The 12246-nt window shown below is 52.6% G+C and overlaps 1 protein-coding gene across 19 annotated transcripts in view; it reads left to right on the top strand.

The window, feature by feature from the left end:
* The window catches only part of UBR5 (ubiquitin protein ligase E3 component n-recognin 5), a 2132574-nt gene that overhangs the window by 1944791 nt on the left and 175537 nt on the right, over positions 1 to 12246 (top strand). For all 19 annotated transcript variants that reach the window (XM_078686916.1, XM_078686920.1, XM_078686919.1 and 16 more), the window contains one exon: positions 5018 to 5102. In XM_078686916.1, the coding sequence (XP_078543042.1) occupies positions 5018 to 5102 (85 nt within the window). The remainder of the gene's footprint in view (positions 1 to 5017; positions 5103 to 12246) is intronic.

A 12246-nucleotide genomic window follows, 5' to 3' on the forward strand; every position in this document is an offset into this window, starting at 1 on the left:
AAGAAGGACACAAACTGCCAAGTCAATGGGGGCACTTCAGTTCCAACAACATCGAGGTTCTTTTCGTCGCTCATCATATAGAGGCGCACGAAGAGGCAACACATCACAAAGCTCCTCTGCCTTCAGAATTGAATACCCAGAGCACTTTTAACAAAGGCTCCAATAGAGGAGGTTATAGGGGCAACAATAACAAAGGCAGAGGACGTGGAGGCAATAACACCTGAGCCTCCACTGCCACCAAACAGTGACTTCATCACACTCCGTCCAGACCATCTAACACCAGTCGGAGGCAGAATCAACCAATTCCTACCTGTCTGGAACGCAATTACCACAGACAGGTGGGTGAGACAAATTATCCAGTATGGTTATTGCCTGGAACTCACTTCTACTCCACCCAACATACCACCCAAACACCGTCCTATGTCCAAAGAACACATAACACTGTTACAACAAGAGGTCCAATCCATGCTACAAAAGGGCGCCAGAGAGTCAGTCCCTTTTTAACACCAAGGAACAGGAATATACTCTCTATACTTCCTAATTCCCAAAAAGGACGGGTCGCTCAGACCCATACTAGACCTCAGACCTCTGAACCAATACATACTGTCAGAGCACTTCCATATGATAACTCTACAACAGGTTCTCCCGCTACTTCAGCACGGCGACTTCCTTGCCACATTAGACCTCAAAGATGCATACTTCCACATACCTATACATCCAGCTCACAGGAAATATCTCAGGTTCACAATAGAAGGTCAACACTATCAGTTCAAAGTTCTCCCTTTTGGAGTAACTACAGTCCCAAGAGTGTTCACAAAATGTCAGCCGTAGTGGCAGCACACCTCAGGAGGCAACACATCCACGTGTTTCCATACCTCGACGATTGGCTCATAAAAGCCAAATCGTACGCCCAATGTGCAAGCCATACGTCTCAAACACTCCAGCTGCTGCACAGTCTGGGTTTTTCTATAAATTACAACCCTTGTAGGAAAGTAGGGTCTGCTTCCTATGGTCACCCCCACTTTTTGCTTTTGCTTTACTGGTTTTCGACTTAGATGCGGCTGTGGGCCTGCTAATCAGACCCACAGCCCAGATGCACTCTCTAAATTTACACCATGTACTCTAGGTACATATAAAATTGGGAATTGGTTCACCTTGTCAGCCCCTGTAGAAATGTACCCTAGCTACTCCGGGCATGGGTGGAACCAAGGCCTACCAGGGGCTGCAGCATGTATTATGCCACCCCTGGCTGGCCACTCAAACAGACACAACTGGCTGATCACTCAGCTGGGGCAAGGTCGTGTAATCACCCCTTGCTTCGGTATAGTATTCCTATATCTACCCTTAAATATAGACACACAGTAACCTTTAAGTCACTCCTATGGCAGGCCTTAACAATCCTGGAGGCAGAGTGCTTGGTTATGTGTGAGATGGTGCTCTAGCATGAGCTGAGCCTGTCTGCAGCTTTCGGAACCATGTCCTTATAGCTGTTCTATGATATTGCCATACCATATACTCTTAAGTGCATTATGAACCTCGCGGTTAAATGCTAACTTTGGTTTGGCTTTATCCAAACATGTCGTGTAAGGTGTCATACGCTTTGGAATACTACCCCCTCGCCAATTCTGGCGATGGGGGTAGCATTCCACCCTTCTAGAGGGAGAAGACATGTTAGTTCTGACTATCCCGGTTAAAGTTAACCAGAGCCCCAGCGTCACAAAATGGACGCTGCTGCCACAGACACAAGTCTGACCTCCTGCTGCTGGGAGTCCTTCCAGCGAGGGAGGCCTGGACAATAGATTTCCTGCCTAGAGAGGTGCGAGCACCACCCCAGACAGGATTTTGTGTATTGGGACAGGGAGTGCTGAATAGAATGAGACATGCCTGGGGCACACTAGGTGCTCCATGAATACCCCAGTTCAAACCGGTTGCTGGGGCACTCCGCCCCAGCTCTGGCGCGAAACTGCACAAAGGAAAGGGGGTGTAACCACCCCCCTTCCTGGTCCCACCCATAGGAGGGACCTAGTGAGTAAACCAGCCCCCTTTAGTTGTATAAAGGTAGGAGCTGACCCAGTAGACTTTAGATTAATCCTGGAATCGAACTGAAGACGAAACTCTGGACCCTTCGACATTCAACTGACGCTGAAGACTGAAGAATCTCCCTTGTGCCCAAGGAGTGACCACCTGGGTAACCAGGCACCATCCAGCAACTCGACGGCTTGCTTTGTCCCCGTTCCCGCCGGAACCCGAGCACAGAACCTGACAAGACCCAGACTTCCAGACCTCTCTGACCCTCTCTTCACGACTGCAGCATAGCTGAGACCCGTGGAGGCGACGAGACACGTGGGACCGGACATCTTGGAAAGCCTGCAACTTGCTAACTGTGCAGCTCCTGAGGCATCCTCGAAGCTGTGCACTGGGGACTGAGAAACCCCGAATCCGAGCTCCACCTGCACCGAAGATCAGCCCTCCACACTCCACGAGTTCTGCGTGGGGCCCTTCTGCTTTTGTTCTGCTCGACGCGTTGTCCGGTTGCTGGCCCATTGACTAGTAGCCTCTGTGACGACAATCCTTTTGAATCACCTCGCTGGTCTGGTTGATCCAGACTGGCCCCAGCTTCCCTGCAAAGGTGAGGCCCCTCAGACCTTGCTCTTCTGCACCAGAAGCCTTCTTTGAATCCTGCTTGGGTTGCCTTTGCCAAGGTGACTCCAATCCGGCAGTCGACCCCTCCATCTGCGAGAACCTTCGTGGGACAGCTCGCCTCCAGCACCTGGTCGTCCTCGACGCCTCCTGGTCTACGTGGCTGAAGAGACAAGCTTCAAGACAGCACCTGATTGCTCCTCGACGTCGTCTAGTTCTTTCCTGGTTCTACCCGGTCACTGGCAAGTGGCCCAGACTCTGTCCCCTCTGCTTTCAGGTCCTCTTCATTCTCGATCCACCCTTGGATCCACCCGGACATCTTCCTCCTGGTCGCCTGCAGCATCTTTCTCCAGGTCTCCATAGGCTTCAACGACCAAACCCGACACATCTTCACACCTATGCACCCGCCGTCCGTGGGTGAGGTAATGCGAGTACTTGGGGGGGGGGGGGGCTCCCAAGGGTATTGACCATCCAAGTGTCTAGGTTTTTAGTTGTTTCCTCCTAGCTAAACCGGAAGTGTCCTAAATCCTTCTTTTTCTAACGTCTAAGTTCCCATTGACTTTGCATTGACTCACGCGTGTGTGTAAAGACACTGCACGCACCGCCTGTGGGCCTCCTACTTCTAAACTAAAGTTCAGATAGTGTAGCCCCAGCGATTCCCTAGGCCTTTCCTTTTCTCGTGACGTGGTACTTATACCACTTTCTTAATATATGGTTTGCTTCGTCCCTAGGGCCTAACTGTAATTTGTGCAACTTAACGTATACTGATTAAGTATCTTGTTATGTGCTTTTGCCTCTGACCTCATAAAGAGTTCAGAGGAGTGTGTTAGTAAATAAATACATATATATTTTATATATATCCTGTGTGGTGTACTTTCATTTGATATTCAAGGGGTTACATATGGTAAAACAGCTGGCTTTACACGCCCTCAAGAGTCTTTTAGCCTAAGACTGTTCTGTCCACGCTACGACTACGATAGCTGGTCTATAAGGTTGACTTACAACCATCACCATAAGGGTTGTTTGGACTGGTGCAAGGTGTTCGCTAGAATAGTGAACATCATATACCAGGCCAACTTCTCACACGCCCCACCTAATCCAACCAGTGCCATAATTATATCGCTACCCCCACCTCCCGCCCAGACAAACTGAGGCCATAATCCTTTTAACCATTGCCTCGTTTACCAGTGAAACCACCCCTCTTTTCACCCCCTCCATCCCGCAGGCTTGCTGGGACTGGAGGTGAATATTTTTTACAGGGAGCGCGTGCCATCAACATTTGCAGGATTGCTGGTTTGATTACACTTATTTAGTAAAGAGGTCTGGGTAAGTGAGTTTTAAAATTCGTACATTAGAAATACTGGACCAGAAAAAGTACAAGGTAGTCCACATTTCAAAGTTACTTGCCCTGCTTGTAGAATACTGTATGTATGTGTGACGGAGAGTGCGTGTTTCTTTGCGGGTCTGTGAGAGGGGTGGATGTGAGTTAGTTTTGCCTCTAAGTGTGTAGGAGAGAGTGGCGAATGTGTGAAAAGAAGGGCAACCGTGGAGGGCAGGCGTGTGTAATGGAGATAAAGAAGAGGAATCCGCTTGAGTGTGTGAGAGCACGAGCGAGGGTGAAATGCATGTGCATGGGAGAGAGATGCATGCTGCTCTCTTCTCCCTCCAGGCCTCTCGTCCCTCCTCTACCCCCAGGCTTCTAATCCCTCCCTCGTTGCTACCCTCTCCCTCCAGGCTTCTGGGCCCTTCCTCATTGCTCCCCTCTCCCTCCAGGATTCTCGTTCCTCCATCATTGCTCCCCTCTCCCTCTGCTTAATTTGAGCCAGTGGTGGCAGCACCCAGGAGAGGTGTAAATTACTATCACTTGATATAGGTGTCACATTAATATTGTTGTTGATATAGGTGTGTAATTTGTTTAAATATTCATATGATATTACAATCACAGCAGTTAGACATGAGTTCACTGTCCTTGTGCAATAGGTCTTGCATTACTGAATGTTTGAGCTCTTGGTGTTGCATTATTATTAGCAATGCCAATAGCTCAAACTTTAATAATGCAAGACCTATTGCATTGCAAATGCTTGTTAACTTTGCTCTCTCTCATGTCCTTTTATGATAATGCTGTTACAGTAAGTAAATTACACTGCATGTACTGCTGTTATGTTTTTAAACTAATCTCAGTAGGCTATAAAGTGGAATGAGTTTTTTTTTTTGTTTTTTTTTCCGAATATTGTTCTTTGAGGAAGTCAAGCTTGATTTTCATTGTGCTCTTCACAATCATAATGCCATCCTGTGTCAAACAATTGGTCATTTTATGTACAGTTTTAATACATGATTTTCCAATGTTCTCAAAGTTTGTAACATGGTCTGTGTTTAGGATTCTGGGACTATGCTTGCTGCAAAATGAACTATGTCCTATAACATTGAATCGGCATGTCATCAAAGTACTGCTCGGCAGGAAAGTAAGTATTATCTCCAAGTAGACCATTTTGCTATTTTTTGTTATGTATATAATATAGCGAGAAAATTACATTATTGAATGCCTAGGAATTAGAAAGCAGATTTCATTGTTCTGCTTGCTACAAACTGTTAGGGTCTTGACTATTTCATGCTGCTTGTTTTGAGCAAGGTACATCACATTTTTCCCCATGCTTATGTCATGTCATACAATTGTTGAACAAACAAAAAAGGGTTCTAGGCATTTGCTGCTGTAGATACACATACTGTGCATACTCTTGCCATCTAGTGTTGGACCCTGATGTGTGCAAGTTGTTTTTCGTAAAATTCTTTTTGAGTCAAGAGGTATTGTGACTCCTCTCCTTGCTTGCAATGGGCATGGTCATTGGCTCCATTGTTAGATTGTTTTCTTTCTGCCATCTGGTTCAGACGTGTGCTGCTGTATCTGAAAGAAACAAGTTACTGTTAGATTCCTCACCTTAGAATGTCCCCAGGAGTCAGACTGGATCCGGAAAGTTTTCGTCAGCAGTACCCCTGTGTGTCGGTAGGCGTCGTCTGTGGCTCCACATCCGTCGTAGTGATCGCCGGGATGATGTTGCCGGAGTACTTAGACGCTGCCCTCGTGCGCTGACGTCAGTTTTTCTTTTTTCCGCACCAGCAAGCGCAGATCCGGGAAGAGCATGTACCCTTACCCGGTTTCAAGCCGTTAGACGCCTGTCACCGGCTGATGTCTGTTACCGACCCCCACCGCCGATGTGTCTACTGTTTAGGGACCGACCACAATGACAAGGTGTGCCCTGACTGTCGGGCCTTGACTTCGAAAGCTAGACTGGAGCGGTCCCGTAAGCTTCTCAAGCTCCGGCAGTCTACTCCGCGGTGCTCGAGGTCCCAGTCGAGGAGCAAGTCGAGGGACCGGTCGCGGAGCCGCAGCCATCACCGCTCGTCGGGTTCCAAGTCCTCGCACTCAGGTAAATCGAGGCATGGCAAGAAGAAGTCCAAGAGGCGACATCGCTCTTCTGACTCCCCTCGCCGGTCGCGCGACTCGGCCGAGGGTTCGGGTGGCACCACCCACATGGCTTCTCCGGAGCCGCAGGACTCCTCAGGATCCAGGCCTGGATCCCGGTCAACGCCAGTTGACCTTACGACTCCTCCGCTGGCGCCGGCGTCGGAGTGGCGCCGCTTAGCGCCGTTTCCGATGTTGATGGGTGAGCACTTCGAATATGACCCCGCTTCATCATTTCTGCCTGTTTATCAGGACACGGGTGAAGGGGAGGACTGGGAGAGGTCTGAGGACCCTGTGGCACAGCAGTGCGAGTTAAGTCAGGACTGGGCAGATGAGCTGGGGGATGCCAGTGGTCTTGACACATTGCCTGACACTGGTTTTCTCTCTCTCCTCCTTCCGTGGCTATGGAGGAGGGGGCTACTTATGCTGTGGTGTTGCGCAGGGCGGCCAAGGCCTTGGCACTTGAGCTTCCTGCAGCGGCCGTGAGGACTAACCTCCTCACTGAGGTGCTTCAACCGCCAGTAAGCTCTTCGGAGCCTATGCTGCCGTTCAATGAGGCCATCACTGACGTTCTGATGTGCACTTTGTCCAGGCCCTCCACAGTGCCCCCTGTGGATCGGATCGAGGCCAGACGCCACCGCCCTGCTCCGGGCGACCCCTGCTTTCTGTCCACCCACCCCACCCCCGAGAGTCTGGTTATCCAGGCCTCCACGTCCCAGACCGCATTCCCGACCGCTCCCCCGGATCGGGAATCCAAAAGGCCTGATCAGTTTGGGAAGAAACTGTTCTCCTCGGTCAGCTTAGTATTGCGGTCCATTAACACCGCCTGCCTTTTGGGCCGTTACACCCACTCTCTGTGGGATACAGTGGAGGAAGTGCTGCCCCAGTGTCCGGAGGAGGCCCAGACATGGCTCGCCCAGGCTCTTGCTGAGGGGCGGGACGCAGCACCGGTATTCCATCGGATATGGACTTGATACCACGGACTCGCTAAGCAGAGCGATTTCCACGACGGTGGCGATCCGTCGCCACGCCTGGCTGAGGTCCGCCAATTTTTCGGGGGATGTTCAGAACACACTCATGGACATGCCCTTTGATGGCCGTCGCCTGTTTGGCGACAAAGCAGACAGTGCGCTTGAGCGTTTCAAGGACTCCGGGGCTACGGTCAAGTCCATGGGCCTGTCGCGCCAGTGCCAGTAGACTTCTGCTTTTCGTCCCTTTCGTGGCCAAGGAAGGGGCGCCTCCACACGTTCGTCCAGCCACAGGCTGCAGAACCAACCTCAACGTGGTCACGGAGGTGGTGGTCGCTGTGGCAGCACTGGGGGACAGAGGCTGGGTCAGTCAACATTCGCTCCCGCAGCATCCTCCTCAAAGCCTTCCTAGTCCGAGCTATCTGAAAGAAACAGGTTAGTATTAGATTCCTTACCTTAAAATATCCCCAGGCGTCAGACTGGATCCAGAGACTTTTGCGTAGCAGTACCCTTGCGCGTCATCTGCGGCTCCGCGTCCGTCATCGGCGTCGTTGGCGCCGGGATGACGTCGCCGGAGTACTTAGACCCCGCCCTCGCGCGCTGACGTCAGTTCCTACTTTTTTCCGCACCAGCATGCGCCGATCCGGAAAAAGTGGTACCCTTATTTAATTTTTGACTAAACTTTTTCGATCATTTTTGATCTATCTTCGAAGTCGAACGACTCCGACGGAGCCAGTAGGGATGTCCGGTTTCAAGCCCTGCGTCGACTGCAACCGACTGATGTTGGTTACCGACCCCCATCGCCGGTGTCTTCATTGCCTGGGGCCCCACCACGATGACAAGTCGTGCCCCGACTGCCGGGCATTGACGGTGAAGGCTAGGCGGGAGCGGTCCCGCAAGCGCCTCGAGCTCCGGCAGTTGACCCGCGCCGTTCGAGGTCCCGGACTAGAAGGAGGTCAAGGGACCGGTCGTGGGGCCGGAGTCATCACGGCTCGGAGGATCGTCACCACTCCTCGAGCTCCAAGTCGAAGAAGCGACATCGCTCTTCCGACTCCCCCGACGCTCGCGTGACACGGCCGGGGGTTCGCCGGAGCCGCGGGCATCGCGGCCTGCTCAATATCCGCCGGTCCCTGGGCAGAACGCAACGCCGGAGGAGAGCGACGCCTTCCTCGCGGCCATGAGGTCGCTCACTCCTCCGTCGGGTTCCGCGGTGCCTTCGGGCCAAGCGGCCCGGACTGGGAGCCCAAGCGGGCTGGGTGCTTCGGCCCGGGCGTCGTCGGATGCTTCTGCGCCGTCGGCGACTATGGTCCCGGCGCCGCAGGGCCCCGCTGGATCCGGGTCGTCGCTGCCGGTCGACCTTACGACCTCGCCGGCCCCTAGTGTGTCGCCTCCGGCGCCATCCACGGGCGACGGCATCCCCGGAGCGGCGTCGCTCGACGCTGCATTCGACGCCGATGGGATATTTCTTCTTCTATGAACCGGCCCCATCTTTTGACCCTGAGTACCAGGAGATGGGTGGCGAGGCGGATTGGGAGGGGTCTGAGGACCCTCTGGCACGTGAATGCCAGTCTTATCAGGACTGGGCAGGTGAGCTAGAGGATGCCAGTGGTTTGGACACTTCACCAGACACTTGTTTTGTCTCCCCTCCTACCGTGGCTACGGAGGAGGGGGCTGCCTATAGTGTGGTGTTGACGCGGGCGGCCAAGGCCTTATCCCTTGAACTCCCCGTCGCGGCCGTGAGGACTAACCTCCTCACTGATGTCCTTAAACTGCAAACAAGCACTTCGGAGCCTCTGTTGCCGTTTAATGAGGCCTTGTCTGACGTTTGTCTGGGCACCTGGTCCAGGCTCGCTACAGGTCCTCCTGTAGATAGGAACGAGGCCAGACGCCACCGCCCGGCTCCGGGCGACCCTTGCTTCCTGTCCACCCACCCCCGAGGGCCTGGTCATACAGGCCTCCAACTCCCAGACCGCAATCCCGACGGCTCCCCCGATCAGGAATCCAAGAGGTACGAACAATATGGCAAAAAGATGTTCTCACTGAGTTTGGGGTTGCGGTCAGTTAACACCGCGTGCCTCTTGGGCCGTTATACCCACTCTCTGTGGGACACAGTCGCGGACGTGCTGCCACAATGTCCGGAGGAGGCCCGGACTAAACTCGCCCAAGCCCTTGCAGAGGGTCGAGATGAGGCATGGTACTCCATCAGATGTGGACTGGATACCACGGACTTGCTGGGTAGAGCGATGGCAACAACGGTGGCGATTCGTCGCCACGCCTGGCTGAGGTCCGCCAACTTTTCAGCTGATGTCCAAAACACCCTTATGGACATGCCGTTTGATGGCCGTCGCCTCTTTGGCGACAAGGCAGACAGTGCGCTTGAGAGCTTTAAGGACTCCAGGGCTAAGGCCAAGTCATTGGGCCTGTCGGCCCCGCGCCAGCAATCTGCTGCCTTTCGCCCCTTTCGTGGCCAAGGAAGGGGCACCCCCACACGTCCTGCCAGCCACGGGCCGCAGACTAACATCCAGTGCGGTGGCGTACGTGGTAACCGCCGTGGCGGTGCCCGGGGACAATGGCGCGGCCTGTCCACATCCACCCCAAAGCCTTCCTTGTCCGAGTTTTCAGGCCCACGAGACGCCAGTGGGGGGGCAGGGTTCGCCATCCCCTCCTCCACTGGCGTGACATCACATCGGACAGGTAGGTGCTGCAAATCGTCCGAAGGGGCTACTCCCTCCCCTTCAAGGCGACCCCTCCAGCCATGCCACCGCATTAGCACCGCGTGTCAGGGATCACTTGAATCTTCTGCGAGAGGAAGTTGCGGCCCTTTTGGCCAAAGGGGCCATCTAGCACGTTCCTGGGCCAGAAGTAGGGTGTGGTTGTTATTCCCACTACTTTCTGGGTCCCAAGAAGGGCAAAGGGGGCCTACGCCCTATCTTGGACCTGCGGAACGTCAACGGCTACCTCATGAAGGAGAGGTTCAAGATAGTGACACTGGCTCAGGTCTTAGCTGCCCTGGACCCGGGAGACTGGATAGTAACCGTGGACTTGCAGGACGCTTATTTCCACATCCCCGTCCTGCCAGCCCACCGGAGCTACCTGCGGTTCACGGTAGGCCACGAGCACTTTCAGTTTACCGTGTTCCCCTTCGGCCTTACCAGCTGTAGGAGAGTGGGGTCTGCAATCCTATGGTCACCCCAGATTTATGCTTTTTGCTTCACTGGTTTTTACGGCTTTCCCTGGGTGTGGGCCTGCTAATCAGACCCACAGCCTAGCTGTTCTCTCCCTAAATTGACATCCATGTACTATAGGTGCATTTACCAATTGGTACTGGGCCACCTTATCAGTCCCTGTACAGTGTATCTTAGGTACCCAGTGTAGGAGAGTAGGGTCTGCACTCCTATGATCACCCAGATTTTTGCTTTTTGCTTCACTGGTTTATGACTTTCCCTGGCTGTGGGCCTGCTAATCAGACCCACAGCCTAGCTGTTCTCTCTACTCCAAATTGTACCCAGGTACTGAATTGGCACTGGGCCCTCTCCAAGTCCCTGTACCCAGAACTGAGGTGCACCCAGAAGTCTCCCAGGGGCTGCAGCATGTATTATGCCACCCCTGGGCTGACTAACTAAATCAGACACAACTGGCTGCTTGACAGCTGGGGCAAAGTGGTGTACTCACCCTCTGCTGTAGATATAGTATTCCTATATCTAAACCTAAATGGGCACACAGATCTCCTATCAGTCACTCCTATGGCAGGCCTTGACAATCCTGAAGGCAGAGTGCTTGGGATCGTGTGAGATAGTGCTCTGGCATGAGCTGAGCCTGTCTGCGGCTTTCGGGATCCATCCCTTAGCTGTTTCCATGATATCGCATACCATATACTCTTAAGTGCATTATAATCCTCGCGGTTATATGCCAACTCTGGTATCGCTTTATCAAAACATGTCGAGTAAGGTGTCATACAAATTGGAATCCTAACCCCTCGCCAATTCTGGTGACGGGGTTAGCATTCCACCCTTCTAGATGTGAGAAGTTGGCCTGATATGCAGTGCTCACTATTCTAGTGATCACTATGTATCAGTCCAGACAACCCTTATTGATGATTGGTTGTAAGTCAACCTGATAGACCAGCTATCCTAGTAGCATGGATACGAGCAGTCTAAGGCTAAGACTCTAGAGGGCGTGTTAAGCCAGCTGTTTTACCATCACATTACCCCTTGAAAACCAAGTGAAAGGACACCTGTAGGAAGGTAGATCCCTGACTATGGTTGCCCCCAACTTTTTGCCTGGTGTTTTTCTGGTTTTCTGACTTAGTTGACCTGAGGCCCTGCTATTCAGGACCTCAGGCCCACTGCTCTCTCTGTTAAAATGGATTCCATGTACCTTAGGTACATATCTAAATTGGATACTGAGTCACCTTATCAGTCCCTCCCTGTACAGTGTACCTTAGGTACCCAGGGCATAGGTGTGCCCAGGGCCTACCAGGGGCTGCAGCATGTATTATGCCACCCCTGGCTGGCCATCCAAAACTGACACAACTGGCTGCACGACAGCTGGGGCAAGGTGGTGTACTCACCCTTTGCTTTAGATATAGTATACCTATATCTAACCCTAAAATGGACACACAGATCTCCTATCAGTCACTCCTATGGCAGGCCTTAACAATCCTGAAGGCAGAGTGCTTGGAATCGTGTGAGATGGTGCTCTGGCATGAGCTGAGCCTGTCTGCGGCTTTCGGGATCCATCCCTTAGCCGTTTCCATGATATCGCATACCATATACTCTTAAGTGCATTATAATCCTCGCGGTTATATGCCAACTCTGGTATCGCTTTATCAAAACATGTCGAGTAAGGTGTCATACGAATTGGAATACTAACCCCTCGCCAATTCTGGCGACGGGGTTAGCATTCCACCCTTCTAGAGGGACACGACATGTATGTAACCCCTAACCCCGGTTAAAGTCAGACAGAGCCTTAGCATCCACAAAATGGATGCTGCCACCGAGACACAAGTCTGCCCTCCTGCTGCTGGGAGTCCTCCCAGAGCAGGAGATAAGGACAAAGGGTTTCCTGCCAGGGGCGGTGCCAGCACCGTCCCAGACAGGATTTTGTGTATTGTAGGTAGGCAGGGCTTCAGAGGAAGGTGACTGCACGTGGCACCCCGGTGCTCACTGTGCATAGGCT

Source organism: Lissotriton helveticus, chromosome 4_1 (assembly GCF_964261635.1).
Source record: "Lissotriton helveticus chromosome 4_1, aLisHel1.1, whole genome shotgun sequence".
In the NCBI taxonomy this organism is placed as follows: Eukaryota; Metazoa; Chordata; class Amphibia; order Caudata; family Salamandridae; genus Lissotriton; species Lissotriton helveticus.